The sequence below is a fragment of the Poecile atricapillus genome, chromosome 1, assembly GCF_030490865.1.
Source record: "Poecile atricapillus isolate bPoeAtr1 chromosome 1, bPoeAtr1.hap1, whole genome shotgun sequence".
NCBI lineage: Eukaryota > Metazoa > Chordata > Aves > Passeriformes > Paridae > Poecile > Poecile atricapillus.
The window spans coordinates 136,319,662-136,343,176 of NC_081249.1; the positions used below are offsets into that span (position 1 = coordinate 136,319,662).

General features: G+C 46.7%; 1 protein-coding gene across 1 annotated transcript; it reads left to right on the forward strand.

Moving 5' to 3' along the window:
- Positions 1-332: 332 nt before the first annotated feature.
- On the forward strand, positions 333-17,398 carry PIDD1 (p53-induced death domain protein 1). The gene is made up of 16 exons (XM_058825830.1): positions 333-409; positions 2,685-3,052; positions 4,835-5,248; positions 5,959-6,162; positions 6,997-7,051; positions 7,251-7,452; positions 8,142-8,270; positions 8,576-8,755; positions 9,261-9,408; positions 10,403-10,538; positions 10,770-10,920; positions 12,249-12,372; positions 12,720-12,838; positions 13,257-13,364; positions 14,320-14,525; positions 15,253-17,398. The coding sequence occupies exons 2-16, from the start codon at positions 2,782-2,784 to the stop codon at positions 15,488-15,490; spliced, it is 2,685 nt and encodes an 894-aa protein (XP_058681813.1). The 5' UTR covers positions 333-409; positions 2,685-2,781; the 3' UTR covers positions 15,491-17,398.
- The last annotated feature ends 6,117 nt before the right edge of the window (positions 17,399-23,515 follow it).

Sequence of the window (23,515 nt, forward strand, 5' to 3'; positions counted from 1 at the left end):
CCTGGCTACAACCTCCTTTCAGGGCAGCCCCTGTCCTGCGCCCTCTTGGGCTCGCAGCCCCGGCTCCATTTCTCTCCCCGGATTTGTGTGGAATGAGCACAACACCCGCAGCTGCCCGTGCCTCCCGCTCCCTTAGAGCCCTGGGGAGCCGCACCGCGACCGGCTGCGGTGCCGGGGCAGTGGCCGCGTCGGGAAATTCTACTTTCGTGCCCTTGCTGCAGCAGCAGGACGCCGGAACACGGCTCCCCATAGCATCCAGCCCACGTCCCACTGCCTCTGGCACCTCCCCCGTCCCGTCCCGCCCCGGATCGCGGCGCAGCTCCCGAGAACTTTTCAGGAAGTGGCCGTCAGAGCTCTGCTCTGCCCAGCCCAGCCCCGGCCTCTCAGTGCCCGGGGCCGGTGCGGAGGGGTGAGACAAGCGGGGCCGTGCTCGGCCGGGCACGGGCCGCGGCTGCAGCTGCTGCCGGGGCCCGGACAGTGGGCGTGGGGTGACGGGGCCAGGGACACAGGGACACAGGGTAGTGCGGACAGCCCGGGCTGGCTGTGTGTGTCCATGCACGGGGTGTGTGTGTCCATGCACAGGGTGTGTGTGTCCATGCACGGGCTGTATGTGTGTCCATGTACGGGCTGTGTGTGTGTCCATGTGAAGGGCTGTGTGTGTGTCCATGCACGGGGTGTGTGTGTGTCCATGCACGGGGTGTGTGTGTCCATGCACAGGGTGTGTGTGTCCATGCACGGGGTGTATGTGTGTCCATGTACGGGCTGTGTGTGTGTCCATGTGAAGGGCTGTGTGTGTGTCCATGCACGGGGTGTGTGTGTCCATGCACGGGGTGTATGTGTGTCCATGTACGGGCTGTGTGTGTGTCCATGCACGGGGTGTATGTGTGTCCATGTACGGGCTGTGTGTGTGTCCATGTGAAGGGCTGTGTGTGTGTCCATGTGAAGGGCTGTGTGTGTGTCCATGCACAGGGCGTGTGTGTGTCCATGTGAAGGGCTGTGTGTGTGTCCATGCACGGGGTGTGTGTGTGTCCATGTGAAGGGCTGTGGGTGTGTCCATGTGAAGGGCTGTGTGTGTGTCCATGTACAGGCTGTGGGTGTGTCCATGTGAAGGGCTGTGTGTGTGTCCATGCACGGGGTGTGTGTGTCCATGTACAGGCTGTGGGTGTGTCCATGCACGGGCTGTCTGTGTCCATGCACAGGGTGTGTGTGTTTGTCCATGTGAAGGGGTGTGTGTGTCCATGTACAGGCTGTGTGTGTGTCCATGTACGGGCTGTCTGTGTCCATGTGAAGGGCTCTGTGTGTCCATGCATGGGGTGTGTGTGTCCATGTACGGGCTGTGTGTGTGTCCATGCACGGGCTGTGTGTGTGTGTGTCCATGTGAAGGGCTGTGGGTGTGTCCATGTACGGGCTGTCTGTGTCCATGCACAGGGTGTGTGTGTTTGTCCATGTGAAGGGGTGTGTGTGTCCATGTACAGGCTGTGTGTGTGTCCATGTACAGGCTGTGTGTGTGTCCATGTGAAGGGGTGTGTGTGTCCATGTGCAGGTGTGTGTTTTGGAATGTCTGTGGCACCACATCAGTCTGTGTTTGTTGGCCCCGAGGCTGCCTCTGTGGCTTCCAGAGCTGCCCTGTGGTTCCTTCACCACTGACAGTTTTACAAAACTATGGCAGATGAAATTTTTTCTTACACATATCTGTAAGAGGGTTGTGTACATGTTGTGTACAATGTCATTGCAAGAAATTATCACCTTTATGCTGAAGCAGTTGTTTCAGTTTTATCCCCTTGGCACTCATTTTCACAAGCCAGGTTCAATGAGGACCCAGCACAGTTTGCGAGCTGCCTCTGGGCTCTGCTACCTGTTCTTCTTGTCCTTACATTTCTGTTCTTTCAGGATGAGGCATTGCTGCTCTTTCCGAGGGTGATGCCTCCCCCGGACTGTGCCTAGGGAACATCAGTGCTGCCATGTCCCACAGGCTAACAGGGAAAGCGCTGCTCCTCAGGGTGTTGCTAGGGCATTAGCTTGTTTCTTCTGGCCTTGGACAGCAGCCAAGTTTGTTCTAATTCTGCATCAATCAAAATAAACTTCTATTTACCGTTTACCAATTCAGTCCGTGGCAGGGTTTACAAAGAGCTCCTGATAGTCACAGCACAAGCTAGTTTAATTGCCAGGCTCAAGAGGTGACATGCCTTTTTTATCCCTGGCCCTGGCCCTGACACGTTTTCTCTGCTGCCCTTTGTCCACTTGCTTTTATCCCATTGACACTTGGTTTCACAACCAGGTTCGATGAGAGCCTGTCACAGTTTGTGAGCTATCTCTGGGCTCTGCTTCAGGCTCAGCTCTCCCTGCCCCAGTTTTCTTCTTCACTTGTAAAGCTTCCCACTAAGGCACCTTGAAATCTGCATTAGGCATAGGCATTTACATTTATATCTTTTAAAGTTAGTATTGGTCTTTATTCTGATGGTGCGTAATTGCTCCCTTCCCTGCGGAGATGTTGGCTGGAAAAATTTCCCTAGGAGGAGAAGCCTCTGTGACATCTGTCATGCTGCATTTCTGTGCTCTCTGCCTCCAAAGCTTTCAGCAACATACATGTAATCTTTCCTACCATCTTGCTGTGATTATGACCTCTTTCCAGCCACTCTGGACTGTGTCAGGAGCTTTCATCATGCACCTGTGTTCTTTTTCAGACCCATCTTTCCTCCTCTCCTTGTCCCAGCTGCCTTGTGGTGCTGCCAGTGCCTGCCTGCCTGGCAAGTCAGAGCATGTCTGGACCCTGTGGATGAGATGCAGAAGATGGCAGAGCTGCTGGGGCTCAGGGATGAGTGCAGGGAGGGGACTTCAGGGACTGCCCTCGTTGGCTCCTGCCTTGCAGACAACAGACTGAACCTGGATGTTTATCCTGACGGCTGTCACCGTTTCCTCCAGCTGTTCAAGAAGCAACAGGGAGAGGTGGTCCAGGTTGAGTTCCTCCGGCTCAGCAGCAACGATTGCCTCCTTGACACCACACTGGGCAGCCTTCCTCATCTGAAGCACCTGAAATCCCTGGTGCTTAAAGGTAAATTCCTGGACCCATCACCATCCAACTTTTCTAGGCTCAGATTTTTTGTTAATCCTCTCCACATCCGCAGGACAAACTGCTCTTGGAAGTGTTTTGATGCAGTGCCCCTTACCATAGTTTTGGCTCAGACTTGCTCAGAGCTGAATGCAGATTTCAACAAGATACAGCTTCTAGACTCTTATTTCCACCCTTTGTTTCTACGCCTGCCTAGGGACGGGATTTTCTGGAGTCTGGTTGGGTTGATGCTACAGTATTTTCTATAGTCATTTTCTAGAAGAAGAGAATTTTTTGCAGTTGCACAAGAGGGGGATCGAAAGGTGTTTGGTAAATGTTCAGCCCCTCTTTAATTTTTGGGAGTATAATAAGTTGTCTTTGCTGTGTTTCTGTCTGTATGAATCCATGCTTAATCCTTGCTTGCTGTCAGTGACTGTAGATTTAGCAGAGTTCAAGACAAACCAGAGGAGGCTCATTCAGATCAACATTTTATCTAAAGTAGGACAAAGGGTGTGCATGTAATTTGGCAAAGCATAATAACTGTTAGAGCTATAAATATTAGATCATTCTTTGACTGTCTCATCTGTTTATTGTGGGAGGATCTCAATATAGTTTGTATAATTTCTGTATCAGACTGAATCATTTGCTCTTTGGGAGGCAGAATTTTAAAAATAAACGAGAAAAGAAAGGGGGAGTTTGGGGGCAGAATTCAGGGTTCTAGCTGAAAACTGATAAGTCTGAGATTTGTTTCTATATCTGTCACAAATTTCTCATATGAATAATTTGATTTGTGTTTTGCCTCTTTAGTAAAGTGGCAATAACAGCAGTACCTTTTATCAGTCTTGTTTTGAGAGATGTACACATACCCTGAGCATCCTGACGTACAATAAAGTAGTTCACTAAGATCTTATGTACAAAGTGCAAGGTGCCTGTTAGTTTGGTTGCTCTCATTTTGTACCATTATGCAGCATAAAGAAATGTTTGGTGCCCTCTGCTGTATATGGATATAAATAGAAAACCGTGGACAAGTATGAAACAATGAACAAGTGGAAATGTTTGGAAGTCTCCTTTTGTTTGCTCAAGTTATTTTCCAGGGGTGCTACCCTTCTCCAATTTGAGTGTCACAAGCTGGGATACGAAACTCTCATTCTTCTCTGTCTGTGCTGTCTGCCCTACAAAATACTGAATTACCTAATTTTCTCCCCACATCTTCACTGCTTTCCTCATGTCTGCCTGCAAAATACTGAATTACCTGCTTTTTCCTCCCACATTTTCACTGTTTTTCCTCATGTGTGCCCCCCAGTCTTGCAAGGGCAGATTTCAGTCCTCAGGGCTGCATGCTTCTCAACAGCATGGATAAAAGCCTTGAGGTCAAGGACTATCTCCTTGATGCATAGAGCATTGTGTGTTGACCACTGGTAGTGAGGAAGAAGTGGGGATGGAGGGTGGGAGGCTGGAGGTATATGGGCCACCCTGCTGAAGTGTGGTAAATGGGGGTAGCCTGGCTCATTCTGAGCTTTGACTCCAGATGTATTTAGCAGAGCTGTACTGGTTCACTGTGGCATCTCCTGATTTCATAACAGCTCTTCACTATTATACCCCTTTCACTGATCAGGAAACTGAGTAATGGAGCAGAAAATTCACTTCTCTGAGTACTTTGTGATTAGTGCTGCTCATTGTGATCAGTAGCTCCCAGTCTTGTGGATCTCTGTGCTGAGTCTCACATGAGGCTGGTGAGCTCTCCTGGTAACACACTGACCTCTTCCTCCACTTCCCTCCACCCAGGTGGCCATGCTAGGGATGAGTTTGGTTCTTATCAGCGTGGCTCCTTGACAAACTTGCCACCAGACTTTGGGAACTTCAGGTGTCTCACCCACTTGGATCTCAGCTTCAACAGACTCTCCACCTTGCCAAGCTGCATTCTCCACCTTCCCAGCCTCCGTGTGCTCCTGGTGAGCCACAACAGTCTGGTGACACTTCCTGAGGACTTTGGCTGTCTGAGCAAACTGACTTTCTTCTCAGCAATGAAAAATCAGCTAAAAGACTTACCTCAGAGCATTGGGGAGCTGTCAATGCTGCAGGATCTGGATCTCTCAGAAAATGCTTTGGAATTGCTCCCTGAAGAAGTTGGGAATCTGCACAACTGCACAGAACTGGATCTCTCTGGGAATCGCTTACTGAGCATCCCAGACTCCCTAGGTATGTATTTTACTGGGGAGGAGAGGAACATGGGCTTGCCAAGCTTTTGGTACAACCTCTGAGACCCTTAGTCTCTGTCCCCAGAGTTGTTGGCATAAACCATGTCATACTGGAGCCAAATGGAAGGGGTATCCAGGAGGATCATGGTTGGTTCAGTCAGTGCCTTTGAGCATTAGCAACTCTCTGAACCACACCGTTTCTGTGAATCAGCGACACTGCTTAGATTTCAATACAATTTACAATGACTGAGGATCTGGCCTGGCTGGTTTTGGGTAGCAGCTGGGACTAGTAAAAGAAGAGCTGAGGTTTGATGGGATGCAAATCTGGGCTTAAAAGCACACTGTCCCCTGTGGACCAGTCCACAGAACTGGACTCTTGACTTCTGCTGCCCAGCTTCCTGGGTCGTGTATTACTTTGTGATCGAAGTTGTTTTTGATGCTGTTGTGAAGTCTTTAGACTGCAAGTCTTCAGACTTACAAATAAGAAGTGACTTACCTGTAGCTGAAAAGCAGAGGACAGAAAAGGTTGAGTTGCTTCTCAGCTAATTCTTTGCACTCCTTTATTTTGTGAGCTAAAGGGATGTTAAGCTTTTGTGCTTTTCCTTCATTATGTGTGTGTTTACATGGGCTGAGGAGAGAGGGAGGGTTCGAGCTGATGTGCAGTGCAATTAACAGCACAGATGGGGGGTCACTTCTTGTTCCAACCTGCAGCCAATTTGAAGTCTCTGCGTCGGCTGCATCTCCACAGCAATCTCCTGGTGACGGTCCCTGCCTCGCTTGCCAGCCTGCCCAACTTGTCCAGACTTGATCTGCAGAACAACTGCCTCCGTGCCATCCCTGCTGAGATCCAGACCTTGCCATTTGTGCACGTCCGAGGCAATCCCTTGGGAGAAACTGAACCATCCCCGCAGGCTGGTAATTGCAAGGCTTCTGCTGCTGTGTGTTCTGCCCAGCTGTTCCCTCACTCAGCCCAGCATGGCATAGATGGATTTGGATTAGAGAAGACAAGCAGGGGGGAATCAGATCAGCATTTATTTCCCTGGAATAATTATTAAGTTATAAGGATACAGACAGTACTAGTTATGTTTTTATGAGGCCTATCCCAGTCTGAAGGGCTCAGTGGTCCCAGGAATTGGACTTTCTTGGTAGGGTTTTACAGTGGAAGTGAAAATGGGGCTCACAGGAAACAGATCAGGAGAGGTCCCTAAAGGGGTCCTGCCTTTTTAGCAGAGGTGAGCATCAGTTCCTGGAGTTGCTAAGGCTGTGGTGGCTCGTGCTAGAACCTCAGAGAGCAGCAAGGAGTCATTCTGCTGTGCAGTTACCTCCTGCTTTCCTGAGGTCCACAGGCTGAAGAGGAGCAGCTCTTTGTCCAAGAGGAACGTGGTTAAATGAGCAGGAATCTGATCAGGGTTTCCCAATGGTGCTCATGTTCACAAGAGCACGCACTGATTCCCGGGGGTGGCCCAGGCAATCAAACATGGCCCTGAGAGCTGCAGGGGTAAACTGAAAAATTTTCTAATTCCCTCTGCTTCTGAGTCTCCCTGGGGGAGAGCCAGCATTTTCTGTATGTCTTGGGACTTTGAGGCCTCATGCCATCCTCTTGCTGTGTTGTGTTCTGGAGCCCACTGCAGTGTGACCAGGATTCCATTAGTTTCTGTCAGATTAAGATTAAGCCAAAACTCTTCAGCCTTTCTTGTCTACCTTGGTTTAAGTACCTCTATCTCCTTCTATCCAAATTTTCTGCCACAGATAAATCCAGTACCAGAAGGCTAAAAAAACTCATCCTTGCATCAGGAGAGGGCAGGTAAGCCTCTGTTACTAAGAACTTGTATTACTGTGATGTAAAAAGGTCCCAGACAAGGTGCATGGTGGGTATTGCAGGAATGTATAAGAGCTTATAGCCTCAGTAGGCCAGTCAAGCACAAGTATGAGATTCTTCTGTTGATTTTTGGAGGGCTGAAGTCACTACACAATGTCATAAATGCATGCATTTTTTCTGGAAGCTTTACTGTCACCTCTGAAGGCCGCAGAGTGGTCCTGGCCTGTGGCATCCATTTCTACTTTCCGCCGGGGGCCACCTCTGATCCTCTGCGGATCTGCTTCCGATCCCTCATGCCGGATCCTCAGTGGGTAAAGCTTAGACACCACGATGTCCTGCTGAGTCGAGTCCTGGAGCTGCAGCCTCATGGGGTCCAATTCCAGCAGGTGAGGATACACCCAGGTCACCTCCTGATGAATCTACCTCTGCAGTAGCTCAGTGGAGTCTTCTGAGAGCACTTTTTGGACCTTTGAGACAGTTACCCCATCTGCTTATTTGAAATCTGCAGTTATCCCTGGTGCTTTTAAGTAGCTACAGGACCACCTCTCAAAGAAGTCCTGCTGCAGAGAATCAGAAAGGACACAGCCAGCTTCTCTGATGCTGTGCTGGTCTGGCACCTTTGCCTTCCCCACTGCTCCTGATTGAGCTGAGCTATAACCTTTCTCACTCACAACCCCCCTGCTCTACCAGAGGATAAATCCAGTGTCTGGCCTTAGCCTGAAAGGAGGATGGTTTGCATCCTTCTCTGAAAGTCTGTTTGTGTGGTTTGTGTTCAAGCTGGGGAGTAGTCACACCACCTACCAGCCCCATCATGGCTGACAGCAGCTCACTACAAAAGTTGCTTTGCCCTTTCTGCTCAGAAGCTACTGAACTTTTCCTGCCATCACAGTCCATAGCAGACCTGACATTTCCTGTCACCTCCCCAGAGACTGCATGGCAGAGCAGGTTCTTTGATTCCCTGCATACAGGCCCTGCTCTGCTCTCCCTCTTCTTGTCTGCATAGGAAGCCACAGAGCAGAGCTGGGCTTGGTTTTATCCTTTCAGCTGGTGTCTCACAGGAATGCTTTTTTGGCAGGAGGTACAGATCTCTATGCCATGTATCTCACCTCAAACACCTCACCAGCATGAGGTGGTAGTTCGGACCTTCAGTGGGCAGAGCTGGAGTGATCTGAAAACAAGAGTGAAGCGGAAGAGAAAATCAAAGGTGAGCAGATTGAAATTACCAGTGACACACTTTGTTCCTGTTTCCCTCTTTGGCTGTGCCCAGCCAAGAGTGAACATATTTGGAATATCTCATTAACTGTGTTTTGACCAGCTGCTATAAAGTGTAGTGGATTTCAGCTCCAGGTTTCCTCTCATGGAGATGTGTCTCCTGAAGTTGATGAGTGACAGCCTGCCATGCTTCATCCCTGATCTAGTACTTTCTTCTGTTTGGCTGGTACTCATTTTCCTGCCTTTACTGTATTAAGTTATATGCCTATATGTTTTCTCCTTTGTCCTCTGTTACAGAAGTGTGTGGCTCACTGTTGTGTCCTTCACTTCTCTTGGTTCCTTGTCGTGTCTCGACTTGTGCAAAATGAATGCAAAGTGCCATCCGAGGGGACATTGCTCTTTTCCAGTGTGGATCCAAACATCAAAGTGATCTTTCCTCCTGGAGTCACCAAAGAGCCTCGTAGTGTCAAGCTGCAGGTATGCATGCTTTTTGGTAAGCTCTGGTGCAGCGGTTTTCTCATGTTCAGTACAGAACTGAACAGAGATGTCTGCCCTAGGGTAATTCATGTCTAGACATGGTTGCTTCATGGGCTGACCCATCTCAGATCACCTTCTCTCTTAACTTCCCTGCCTGCAGCATGGACCGTGCTCCATGCTGCCCTGTGTGGGAAAGGCACCTCCAGCAGATCAGTGGGTAGCAGCTATGAAGGGAACACAAGAGATTTTTCCTCTTTTTCCCTTGCAAAACTGACCCTAGCAAAAGAAGCTCAGTGAGAACTGTGGCTGGTGGGGGAATCTAATGCGGATCTAATTCTAAAATCAGCCCAACAGATTGCCAGACTTCAGCGAAAGTTCACTGTGCTTTATTTCACAATGGACCCTGCAGCAAGAGCAGCATTTGCCTGCTGGGTGCTGGAGGAACTGAGTGAGCAGTGTGGGAATTTGGTGCCTGACTGCTCACTGTGCTGTCTGCCACATCCAGGTGCTGCCAGTCTCTGCAGAAGAGATACAGGAAATCACAGCCAATGCAGGGTGCAAAGCCAGTCCCCTGCTCTACCTCTCCCAGGACTCCACAGTGGATTTTCTCAAGCCAGTGAGAATTCAGCTGCCTCTTCCACCTGGGGTCACAGGTCAGCTTATTCCCAAAATGGATGAAAGGAAATGCTATATTTGGAAAATGACAAATGGCAAGAGAGAATTTTTTTTGCATTTCCTGTTGTTAATAAAGCTTGCTGCTTTTCCTGCAGGAACAGCAAGGTGTGTCCCCTGACTGTGTGGTGGTGCAGAGCAGTGGGAGCTGAAGGTAGTTCAGGTCCATCAGATCAGGGCTGGGGTTCACAGACCAGAAAAGCTGGGAGAATTGTCTTGTCAAAAGGATTTCTCTGCCAAAACACATGTGTATTTAAACTGCTGGTTTTACTGTGGTGGATTGGAGAGGCATTCCTGCCCACTGAGGAGATGCATTGTAAAAGGGCTTTTGATTGGGAATAGCTTGAAGCAGGAAATGAACATGCTGCCTCCTGGGCTCCGTCTTCTTTTTTCCTTGCATATGAATCAGTTGCTGAGCCATTGCATTTAACAATGTATGATTGCATGCTATCTCACTCTGAAAACTGCTAAAACGAGCCTCAGTCATGCCAGGGATTCCTCTGTTTGCTGAGTACCCTGAGTCTCCTTACTTGTATTTTCTTTGACCTCACCTGGTTTTCTTGTGAAGAAATACATGGCCTTCATTATAACACTACCTGGTATTTGTATGCCTGAAGTGCATCAGGATTGAAAAGTATGTGGGATGTACATTAGAAAGAGACAGAACTTAATTAATAACCCTAGATTTTAGTGATGAGAATTGTAGAATGAATCTGTTGGTGGGAATGAGCACACTATTATTTTAACTCTTCATAAAAATGTATTTTGCCAGAATATCCCAAAAGCAATGGGATAGCCTGGTCCTCTTATTGCTGCTCTTTGACCTAAGTTCAGTCCTGGATGCTGAAGAGAAGGCCATGAACTCTTATTTGGTGGCTTTACAAAATAAATCACCCAAACCTGTAGTTGTCTTTGTAAAGCCATGAGTAAAGGCTTCTGCTGCATATAGTATCTCTTGATCATTGGTGTATTTAGGGCTAAATTTGGATCGGTCAAGACTGCATATTCTCCATGGTGACCTGGAGGGCCAAACCTGGAATGATATTACCAGTGATGTGGTGCTGGAATTCACCCATCTTTATGCCGTGTTTGAAGTCACTCACTTCTCCTGGTAAGTGCAGGATTAGTCCTGAGGAAAAGATGGGATATTCTTCTGCCTTGCTTTTCCCACACTCTGACCAGAGGCCATGACATTAACTCTATCTCTTCCCTTCTCCTTTTGCAAGTCTGGCCTGGCACAGCACTTTGTTTCTACCTGTCATTCTTTCCAATCATGTGGGTGTGACACTGGCACCTTTCTCTCAGCACGTTCCCTCCTTTTTATAAAATTCCTTGTCTTTAGGTACTGGCTGTGGTACACCACCAAGACCTACATTGGAGGCATTGCCAAGAAAGTCTATGAGCGGCTGCGTCTGTACCAGGTGAACTTCATTGCACTGCAGAGGAAGAAGGATCCTGAGCAAGTCCTGCTACAGTGTGTCCCCAAGCACAAGGTCTGATCTGGGTTGCACTGCCTTGTTCCTGAGCTTCTCGGACTTCCCTTTGTAGGATGTAAAGGCAGCAGTGCACCGAACGGTCCTGTTCACCAGCCCAGAGTCATGGCTGGGGTATGCTGTCACCACACTGTTGGTGGTGTGATACTGACTCACAGGGAGCTGGGGGAAGAAAAAAACTCATTCTATGCAGTGGTAAATACCATGCACTGATTTCCTCCCCTGCAAACCCTGAAAACTGGGCTGCTGAAATAATCTGAACACAGTTACTGGCCATGTATCTGCTATTATCATCCAGCAAACATGAGGCAAAACATGTGGGCTTAAATTTAAGTCAAAGTTTACATGTCACTTCTCTGACATAGGATAGGTGTGAAAACATAGTAGCAGCACTGCTTGTTTTCAGCTGGAGTGGTTAGAAATGGTACTTTAATTTATATTCCTTGCTGTTCTCCGTTCAAACACTGGAACATAACGTATGAGCACTCCTTAATCTGCTTCAATGCAACATCAGGTTAGTTTATGCTGAGTGTGATCTAATCTGGCTGATTTTGTCAAGAAGGAGATAGGAAGTGCTCATGCATCCTCTTCTGCTGCCTCTTCCTAGGGGTATCAGCCCTCAGCAGTGTTTTTTCAGATTAGTGTGAGTATGAGTGTGCAGCTGTGGAGAATGTGTCCCTTGGCAGGAAGTGCAGCTTGGTGAGGCGAGGGTTTTTTAATCAGACTGCCACTACTGAGCTGCATACCCTGCATAATTCTCTGCTCTGGTTGCTCCTTTTCCTTACCTGTGCTCCTGTGACCTGTGGACACAAACATCTGCAAGGATTTTTTATATTGGGTTCTGGGCTAAAACTGTCTCCAGATGAAGCAGTAGTGACACTCAGAGTGAGACTGCAGTTCGGGTGTGTCTGTAATCCTGCTAGGAGTGGTCATGGAGTGAGAGAGGTTTACTGTTACAAATAGAAAGAAGAATCTAACCTAACTCTTGCACTGCCGCTGTGATCACATGCTACAAAGTCAAAATGAGCATTCCTGTGTCCTCAGCTGTGTGCTATTGTAGCATATGTCTTTTTGCAGAGAAAATGTATTTGAATAGTGAGTGGGATATGGTTGTAAGTAAATCCCTCCTTGTCTTTGAAGTTATAAAGACCTGTTAAAAAGATAGAGACAGTACTGAAAATGCTTTTTTAGTGCGTGTTTGTTCATTTGTTTACATCCTTTTCACATGAAGTAGTCTTCCCTGTTGAAGGTGAGAGGAACATCATGGGTATAGAAACATGGTTCAGGGGACAGATGTGCTTCAGACCAAACACTGTCGTCTTTGTCAGGTTGATCCAGTGCTGAAGAAGCTGCAGAACCGCTATCGAGGACCTGAGCCATCCGACATGGTGGAAATGTTTGAGGGAGAGCAGTTTTTTGCAGCTTTTGAGCGAGGCATCAGCATTGATATGGGTATGGCAGTACTGGGCTCGTTCTGCTCCTACCTACCTACCTCTTGTCCTGCTCTGGCCCTAGACATGTTTCTGCTGTGGGTGATACTCCTCCATGGCGTTCCTCTCTGTCTCCAGCCCACCCACTACGCACAGCAGCCAGCCCCTGGACATTGAATTTATCACGTCTCTGGTCACACAACTTTTCTGTTTCCTTTTCTTTATGAAAGTGCTGTTTGCAGACTTTAATTTCTTCTCATGCTCTTGTAAACCTGCAGAGCGCAAGAGCCAGGTGGGTTTATTTTTATGACTGATCTGCTTCTGCACACTTTTCTCCACAAGTTGAATCCTTCCTGCTTCTCTGCACAGATCGCCCTGACTGCGTGGATGGACGTCTCTCATTTATTTTTTACTCCCACTTGAAGAACATGAAGGAAATCTATGTGACCTCCCCTGTGGACAGAAAAGGCCAAGCTGTAAAAGGCCAGGTGAACAACCAGTTGCACTGACTTCTCGTTTCCTTCTTCATCATGGCTTTTACAGTACTCATCATAATAATCTCTGAGTGCTGGGCATGATTCTTTTCCTACCCTCTTTCTCTGGCTTTGCATTTCACTGACTAAACTCTGAATAATCAAGAAGTGTAATCTTGAAGGATCACTCATCACTTAACTGTCTGACTTACATTCCTGCCACTAATTTTTGGGGTGCTGGCAGACAGTCCAGCCTTTATGACAGAACCTCAGTGCTCCCCCCAGTTACACATAATTGAGAGACCATATTTGTGGGCTGAGAATAGATGAGAATGCTGAATTCATTCTTTTCCAAATGGAAAAGACATGGTGCCAATAGGCTAGGCCACTGTGCTTGAATCAGAGCCTCACTGTATGCTTTCTCTTTACAAAGGTCTCTTTCTACCGAGGGGCAGTTCCTGACAGCATCCCTGAAGATGCCAGCAGGAGGAGAAAAGGTCCAGACTCCCTCTGGCTTGCTACTCTGCCTATCAAACTGCCTGTGAGTTGTCTCCTACAGAAAAATTAATCTAGATGGCGTAAGAGCATGGCATTCCTGCTCAGCTAATTTTGTTTTCCTCCATGAGAAGGCATGCAGTGAATGAGCACAAGAAATAGCTGCCCAGCTGTGTCATGGTGGAGATTTTACACTCCCTGTGTGCGAGCTCTTCTGAAACCAGAATGTGAAGAGCTGGGAGTGATCTCCACCTCTCCTGCTCATCTTGCCTGTCAAGCACAGACTTGTTGAATGGGTGGTCAGAGAGTCAGAGAGGGTGGATCCTTTGAAAAAATGAGAATGTAGTATGCAAGGAAGCTCGCTGTAATTAAGGAAAGCATCTGGTTTGTTTATAAATTTCTTAGTCACACAGCTCATGCAGCAGGAAAAAAGAAGGCAATTGGATGAGGTAGTTATGCTGGATTTGAACATTGAATGTAGGTATTCTGGTGTGAGCTTTAAAGGCTAGGCTGTATGTTACAGTGAGAAATGCAATTTTTGCTTAGGGAATTTAAGTGACATTTGAGAAGCGTGAAACAATAAACACCTTGGTAGGCTGAATACTTTCCTTCCGATCACGTGTGGTGATCTCACATCCCTTTCTGACACACACAACCTCAGCTACAAACCGAGACTAAGCGCTGTCTTACTGCTGAGGCAAATATGCTTCAGGGATGTGGCTTATTTTAAACTGCTCTGTAAATGCAGGAAAGGAAATTTCCGATGCAAGCTATGACTGTGAGCACTACGATTCAATATTTTCCTGAGGCAGTGAGCATTGCTGGTCACTGCCAGTGTGAGTCCTGCTTGCTTCTTACAGCCTGACCCTTCAGCCCCAAGAACTTCCTTTCTCCCCAGCGGAAGGAAGGAGATTTCACTGTGGAGACTGAGTGGCTGGACACTGTCCTCTACAAAAACAGATGGTAAAGAATGTTCTTTCTCTCTCTTCTTTCTGACACAGCAACTGAAACCCCGCTGGGATGAGAACCCCTGTCCCCTGCGTGGCTTCTCCTTCCCTCCCTTGAACCTGGGCAATGCTGAGACTGGGTACCTGACACAGGCAAACCTGCTGAACATTGCCAGGCGCGTGGGAGCTGACTGGCAGAGCATCGGCCTCAACCTGGGCCTGACCTACCAGCAGATTGAGCGCATAGGATACAATAACAGGTGCGATGGGACACAGTAATCAACAGTGGTGCATTACATCTATCTGTCCATCTATCTGCAGTGTAATAGCATAAATCAGTGCTTGGCTGGTTGAAAGTTCTTACACTGTAATTGTTTCACTGGATTAAAGATGGGTTGACTAATGGGTCTTCTGAAAGTAATACCTTTTATAATGGGAAACTGATTATTTTCTCTTGCCATTTTAAAATAAAGCTTTTTTGTTTGAAAAACAAAATTGGGAAATAACAAACCTGATGAGCTTTGTAGTTCAGCTGAGTTGCATTCCTCTTTTGTTCTATGATTGGATTCCTGGCCAGACTCCATCTCTTACAAAGAGAAATGATCTATGGCTTTAATTGTGAATGTCATCGTTATTCAAAAAGAGCTTGTGCTACATCATGGGACATGCACCCTGACCAAAAAGCCAAAGCAGTAGGAGAGAATTAGACTTGTTACGATCAAACTAATGTTCCTGTGAGGAAATTATATTCAAAAGCAAAATACCTTAATTTGATACTTCCTTTAGGAAAACATTTTATAGAGAAATGTTCATGCACGAACTGCAACTCCCCTATGCTGGGTGGGGAAGAGGCAGGCCCATTGAGTGCTTTGTGTGTCTGGATGGCTTCTTTAAGGCTCTAGCCGGGGCTGGGACTTAGGTAAGGTCTCTTTGGTTTGCTACTCAGGAGAGCATGTTGGTTACTTCTGTCCTTCCTCCTTTCTTCAGAGAGGACCTCAATAAGCAGATCCTGGACATGCTTTTCTCGTGGGCTCAGCAGAACTCAGAGGATCCTGACTGTGTGAGCAAGCTGATTACAGCCATGAAGGAGAGTGGCCGCCAGGACATTGCTGATGAGATTGAAGCCATCATTGAACTGGGGCGGAAGAAATACAGTGAGTCCATCCGCCGGGTGGGCCTGGAGCAGGAGAGCAGCACTGAGGACTCTGCAATAGCTATGATGTAGCACCTAGCAGAGAAAAATGGGGTTTGTATGGGACCCCTCTGTGTACCCAGAGTGACAGTGCCTGGGGGCTGCTCCCTTCTCAAGAGCCAGTGTCTTCCTGAGGAGCTGGGCATTCATTTTCTTGTACTCACATACCACTTCTGCCAGTCCCAGGAAGTTTAGAGTGCAGTTATGAACTGATTTTCTACTTCTACTTCATGACCTTGAGCTTTAGCTTTCAGAAATGTGGAGAAATTTAGAGACTGAAGTGTCTGTCTGTCAGCTGAGTAGTGGCTTAAGTAGTGTTTGATGAATTAATACTCATGTTACATGTGTTCATGTATAACTTATTCCTGAAACTGGAAACACTGCTGGAAGCACTGGGTGTGAGCATTTGGGTCTGTTTGTGCTCCAGTGCTTGACAAGAGAGTGGAGCTGCAGTCATGTTAAGAAGGCCTGTGATGTGGTGGGGACTGTTCAGCCATTTCTGTTAATGATGTGTTCTGCTCACATGAAAATGTGAACCGCATTCCTCATGAAAATGTTTTATATTTTTTTCAAAATCTCTTCCGGTTTTCTTATGTCCAAACAAAACCTAAGTATTTGTGGGGAAGAAAGAAGAAACTGATTTCTAGAAAAACTGCTCTTTTTTTTTTTGTTTTGCTCCGAAAGCTATCATGAAACAAATAGCCTGCTGCACTTGCAAGCACATTTTTAGATGACACCTACATACTGCTGATCTTTGACAAAGTTCCAGTTTTATTTCATAAAAAAAACCCCAAACAAACAAAAAAAACCCAAAACCAACAAAAACATTAACTGTTCTGGGAGAGACTCTGATTTAAGGGAAATTAAGATTTCCATTGCAGTTTCCAAAGGGTAGTCCTCACATCCTCCCAGTGAAATGTGACTGTGTAGTAGTGAATGTGGGACCTCTCCTGAAGTTTGGTGTAAAGCATGACTTAAATTTGCATTTTAAAAACTGGTCTGACCAGCTGTGAAATAAGGCACTGTTGTGGGTTTGGCATGAACCATGCTGAGCTAACTTCTCGATTTTTCAGCCTGAATATCTTGTATAAGGCTGGAAGCATTTACTGCTTTCTAGCTGCTCAATGATTTATTACTGAGGTGCCCTTCTCTTCCTGTTCTCCATCTCATAATGGCCCTCAGTTAATGACCCACTAATGACAGTGGAAAATCCCATGCAAGCTTTTTGAAAGACTACTGTCATTTAAGTAAATTCAAGTCTTTCAAGACAGGTTTGAATTCAGCATTACTCTCTAAACATTACTTAAATGGCTGTTCTTAGTGTGAAAAAACAAAAGTGTGTTTAAATGTGCCAGGTTGCACCACCCAAAGTAAACGTGCTGTTGCAGGTTGGATAAATCCAGGTATTTTCTTCTCCTTGTGGAGAATCATCAGTGGCTTCCCTGATGCTGCTTCAGACCTACCATCAGTATTATTGAAAGAGAGGCGTAAAATCATTCTGCTTTTTCTCTCATTTCAGGCTGTTCTAACATCTCAGGCTACAGAGTGCTAACTGTCCAGTCCAGAGCACTGGACAACAGTTTGCAGATTTCAGTTGTAACCCTAGGCCTAGCCCAAGTCTCATGTTGGGTTCAAGTCAGCAGTGCTCCTTTGAATGTACATTTTCTCTTGTATTCTGTGTCATATGTTATTGTTTGTAATTTTCATGGATACCAACAAGGTATTTGTTCTTTACTCCAGTTTTGGAGAGATGCATTTGAGCATATTGCTCTTACTGGGAATAAAATCAGCACTTAACTGTTTCACAGCATGGTCTGCAATTCAGTGGATGCCTTGAGTTAGATGGAGACTGGTCCCTTTAAACCTGCTGGCAGGTCACAGGTGAGCTTGGCTGTGCTGTGCAGAAATGGGAGGAGAGCTCCTGTTTGGATACTGCGGGTTGCAGAGCACAGGACAGACTGTTCATGGTGAGTTCATGGTGTCCCTGGAGGGTGGCTTTGCTGCAGTGGGGCTATGCCAGGAAACAACCTTCAGGGAATGAGCTGAGCTCAGGTGGAGCAGGTCTAGGGAGCAACAAGGCTGATCTAGAAGGGACAGTGTGTAGGGTAAGCCTGTCCTCCGGTGAAGGTGTGGGAGAAGTCTACAGGAAACACAAGGTAGCGTCCACAGCCACGACAGGACGAAGCTTGGCTGCACTTAGCTTTCCATCTGTGATAGTCAGGCCAAAGCTGAATTAGGCAATGCTGAAATAAAGGATGGGTAGGCCGGACTCTGTGGAGGACTCGTCCAGGCATCAGCAGAGCTACAGCTCTTCCAGGAAACAGTTTGGTGCCAACAGAGAGGAAGGTCGGTGCCAACAGAGAGGAAGGTCAGTGCCAGATGTTCAGATTACTCTCATAATGGGCTGCAGCCAGGCCAGGCGACAGCAGATACCGAACCCTAGACAGTTAATCAGTAGAACAGCTCTTCAGGATTTGGGCAGGTAACTTAAGGAAAGGTAAGTATTATACCCCAGACAAGGATTGTTTTTCCAGTCTTTCCCTGCTGAGTCACAGCCACTGGGCTGGGCCTTCTTGCATGCATCTGGCTTTCTCCTTGAAGTGACACCAAAGCAAGCACCGAGCTGAGGACACCGAGGTGCTGGCGGGAAATCAGAGCAACTGTTCAACTGCTCTTTCCTCAGCTGACTTGGCAGCAAATATTTGAGCTGGATGAGAGTCAGTGGAAAACACTATTTTGAGGTGTGTTATCTTTATCAATAATCTCTCTGAGGCACAGTAAGTCTTTCATAAGCCTATGGTTGCTATGGCTGATAACAGTTGCAGTAGATGATTGATTGAAACAGCAAAAGAAATAACTAACCTGGCATTTATATTTTGAATCAAAATATGGCATTCTTTTCTGACTCCTGTCATGCATTCATCGCATACTGGAGTAGTATCTTTCTCTTTGCAGCTACTTGGCTTTTCCTGGTGCCTAATATGCACCTTACAGTGTCCCACACATGATCTGGCAGATTTTATGGTTTTTATGGTGAATGATCCCAATGTATCCAAAATTCTCCTAAATAAATTTTTACCAGGAAAAGCCTACTTACAAAATTTTTTAAAACTAAAGCAAGAAATTGTTTGGGAGCAGGAACATTTTTTCTCTTTTTTTTTTTTTTTTTCTGTAACATTTATAGCTCTTTAACTCTCATAATTAAACCCTTTTCTACTTCATAAACTTGCAGATCTCCAACAAAATGACCTGGGTATTTCCCACATACCACTTCAAGTTTCTTCCAACTGTGACAGCCCTCTAGCTGCCAGGACAGATCCAGCTAAGATGCTCCTACAGATATTAATAAAAATAAAAAAATTTTAAAAAAAGCTGAGAAATGAAAGCCCAGGCAAAGCTCAAATCTGTTTATTAATTCCATAAAAAATACAAGGGAAAGCCTGATTATGTTCTGCAGGGGGTTAAACTGTTTACACAGTCCTGTCAGTAAAATGCTGTATAATTCCCAGTAAAAGACCTGACTGAAATATGAAATTGAGAGTGAGCCCACAGGGGCTGTGTTCAATTTCTCTGTTTACTGTGGGCAGGCAGCAACACTGTAAAACTCAGCACATCCATAGGATTGCACTGATAAGGGACAGGAGATCCCTGAGGACTGGATGGTTCAGCCATGAACCTCCTGAGCTTGATGCCAAAACAGAAAGAGTGTTAGAAGACACCCAGTTTGTAAGATTTCCTGCTGCTTGGTGTAGGAACCTGGCCGAGGTCTGGTTGGCTCCCACCTCGGGACCATGCCCGTCAAGAGTAATGGTGACGATGAAACAAAAGGACGGGCATGATGGAGTAACAGAAATACTTTAATGAGGGTAGAACAACAAATGAGGTAATCTGACCAGCAAGTGTAGGGTGAGCTCCAAAGGCCAGGGCCAAGGTAAGCACAAATACATATATATATATATATATATATATATATAAAAGTACATAAGGGGTAGGTTTGGGGTGGAATCCGAGGCTAAGGGTCCAATAAAAAACAATGATTAGGAATATGCAGAACAATGTGACACTCAAAAACCAATCAGAGGAAAGAACTGGGGAACTTTCTAGAACCACAGTCTTATAAAGATAGAACATGCCACTTTCCCAGGGGGTAATGCTGGGAGGGTACTGCTCACCCTAACTTTAACACTGGCCTACAGACAGGACTCCTGTGGTTTTAGATCGATATTTATGGTCTGATTGGCTCCAACAGCTTCAGACATGCTTATGTTTATACTTGACGGTGTGATATGGCTGGTTTTTCCAAAAGGGAAAGAAAATCTGATGGCCCTTAAATTCCCTGTTTTCCTAACAAGGGAGAATGACCCCATATTTTCAGCCTTTAACACAAGAGCGGCTTTCACTACTACTCTTGAAAGGGAGTGGGACTGGCTTTCAGTCACTGGTGCATCAAAACCCTAGCCCAGGGCTGTGTCAAAGTGAGCCCACCATGCTTATCAGTTGGTATTGTTAAAATTAAGAAAACAGCATTTACTGCAATGGAGTGTGTATTCATTTCCTGAACTCCACAGAAATAAACTGTGTGTCCTTAAAGCACCATTTTGCTCTAAATCTGTCTTGAAAATCTGTGAGGAGAGTTTGACCCTTGTTCCAGTTTCCATCTACCTTGAAAGAACTTGGTGTCTGGCAAATATAGAAACTAGGTAGGCAAAATGACCATGCCCTTATTCTTCCTGTCTCACAGTAGATCTGTAGGTTGAACCCATCCAGAAGTTTCTGTTGGGGGGCTGGAGCTAAGATCCTTCTGCTTGGTTTGCTCACTGAACACCAGTGCAGTTCTTATCTTTTCCAGACAGGAGATGGTAGAACAGGAAAATGTGCAAGGGGCAGGAGGGATTCTCAGAGATGAGTCCTACAGAGCATTTTCAACTCTTATAGCAAAGTATTGCATCTCCTGGGAAAAGATGAAGACTGTGAATACACAGTTGCCATCTACTGTATCTCAGCTAGGTGGCACCAAATGAAATAGTCCAGTATCACCCTGCAAATCAGCAACAGTGGCTATTTTTTTCTCCCCTCTATGCATAGTTCTAATGCTGACTCTACTGTGGGATGTTTGACACCAAAACATAAATGTTATATTCAGAAAGTGATTGATTAAATTGGAGGGGAAACAAATCCTCTAAAAAGCAAACAAAAACAGAAAGCTGAATGCGTTCCTATGTGGAAGGAGGAAGAGATTTGGGGCTGCCTTTCTCAGGCAAGAGTTGGATCTGACAGCAGCAACAGAACATGTAAAGAAACAAAGCAGGCAGAGGAAGTCAATCAGACATCTCCACTTGCTTTCTCTAGAAAAGTAAGATGGTTGCAAATTTTGTTTCTGCTGAAGCCCTGTGGGTAAGAGGAGACCACACTTGCAAGGGTCAGGGGAGGCGGCTGTTACTCAAACCTCTCCTCAGAACCATGTGGCTGAGCTTCACTCCTGAGCTGAGAATTCCAGTGGTGACCCAAAACAAACCAGCTAGCACTGCTCAAAGGGGGAGACAGGATCTCTACTCTGGACATGTCAAGCTTGAAAACATCTGCTCTTCCCTGTTTTCAATGCATCTCAGGCTGAGTACACAAAGTGCCATGTGCTAGGTCACCTGGTAGAGCCACATCTTGGGGCAGGCCCTGTGTGGTCATCAGCTGCTGGGTCACAGGAGGCCAGGGAGGATAGACTGGGCACAACCCAGAACAGCCTGGTCAGCTGGAAGGTGTTCCTGCCCATGGCAGGTGAGTTGGACCTTTGAAGTCCCTTCCAACCCAAACCACTGTGTGATTCCATGAAGCTGGGCAGATTTGATTAAGCTAACAAGACATAAGAGCTTAAGGGATACTGTCTGCAGACATTCAGTGAGTAACTTGGGAAAACAGTGAAATAATATTTGTTATCTCTTAGCTGCCAAGTTGTCCCAAGTTTTCATGCTTCTACAACCCTGCCAACCCTCTGCTTGAAGCAGCAAGGGTAAAGTTTGGAATTTCTAAAAGACCCCTCAAATAGCTTAAGAAATTGAGTTTTCCATCCTAATGCAGGAAATCTTTTTCCTGATCAAAAGAGACACCAGGGTGTGGCAGGCCCACCTGTGACAGCAGTAAGAACTTAATGCTTTGGGTATGAACAGGATCACACAGTGATCTGAGGAACCCGAGATGTGTCCCAGCCACACTATCTCTGCCAGGTTTCTGCCACAGGCCAGATCTGATCTTCTGGTGGTGTTTAGCATCAGCAGGTTCAGAAACATCAAGTCTGCACATCCAGAAGTAAGTGGGACTTGTGCAGGGGGTGACTGCAGCCCTGTGGATTCACCCATCTCTCCCTATCGTGTGAAGAAGAGACCTGGCTGATGAGCCTGGCTGGTTAGGATTCTAATTCTGCTTTGCTGGCTGATGCAGAGAAGCTTTAGATTACAGTGAGAAGTAGGACAGGGAAGCTGGATGGAGAGGTAGTAACAGGATAGCCAGGGGAGGACATGAACTTATGAATCTTCACCTTACTGCTTCTTCAGCCATATCCTTGGGAGATTTTACTTTCTCTGGAAGCAGCAATGGTTCAGGACAAATGTTTTTGGGTTTTTTTCCCTCCAGGTTGGAGAAGAATGGAAATCCTTGTGATTCTTAGCATCTTCCCAAGGCCAGAGCTGAGAACAAACATGGCTTGTAATTTTGATTGTAGATGCTCTCTCTCAACATTGCAAATTTCTGTCTCCTGGTGTCTGCACAGCCTTCATGTGTTGCAGGAGCTGAGTGACAGTCTTGGTGAGGCTTTCATCCTGGGGCATTGAAAGAAGAAAGAAAATTCAGTGTCTTCCCCTCAAAAATCCCCATAACAGATGATTGGGTGAGGCTTTTATCCTGGTGCATTGAAAAGAGCAAGAACACATGGTGTCTCCCCCTCAAAAGTCCCTTACAAGACATGATTTCTTTGCAGTCTGGGCAGAGTAAAGAAAATCCTGCTGCTTAAACAGGCTATTTTGTGACAACTGCTGTGCACGAATGATGGCTGGAAGGCAGAGACAGTCACAAATGGATCCATCAGCTTTTTGGGGTCTTAAAATAACATGGCCCTGGAGGAGCTGGCTGCAGCTCTTGGTGAGGCAGCAAGCCTGGGAACTGTTACTCACCCTGTGGTCCAGCTGTTTCACCCGTGGTGGGGTGACAGTGTCCTCAGCATCCACTTCACCTTCCATCCTGGCACGGAGCCACCTCACTCAAAGTGCATTCTTTGGCACCCATCTGCACTCTTGGGCCATACATGCAGGGGAAAAGAGGGGGAAAGAGGGGAAAAGAGTGATCAGTGCCCCATAAATCTGACGCCACCTCTGCACGGGGACAGATGCATATGGTGGGATGCTGTTGGTTGTTTTCTCCCTGGGCTGAGGGGGAACACCCTGCTGAAAGGCTCCCAGGGCAATAGGTGGCTGCAGCTGTGGGCTCCCTGCCAGCAGCTGTGCCCAGAGTGGGATCTGGAGGCTGATCTCACAGCCAAGACAGCACCATTCATCGGCACTCAATAAACAAAAGTGCCTCACTGTTTTATCCAGGAGATAAGCATGGAGGGCATGAGATTGCTTTCCCTTGTGTTGTCTGTGCTGAGCGTGGGAGCCTGTGTTGGCTGCCAAAGGAGCTGAGGCACTGCTGCTGTGGCACATGCTGTGGACAGGCAGGGAACAGAGCTGCTGGGTGTCAGCTGGAGCCTCACAGGTACTGAGCACTGTGAGATGCTGGTGCTCACTGAAGGCTGCCAGCCCTGCAGGACATGTTGCAGGAGCTGCGCCATTGTTTAAGCCAGGTCATGACACGATACTCATTAGAATGCCAGGGTCAACCAAGCTGCTTTAAAAGTCACTTAAAAAAAGCGGAAAATTCTACTTTATATATATATATATTTTTTACATGCACTTGTATGCTTTGAGCATCAGGGACTTTATTCCCACTTGTTCCCAATTGTTCAGCATTTGAATGAAATAGCTACTAAGAAGATGTCTGCAGCCTCTTTTCAAGGAGTAATGGGCAGAGAGG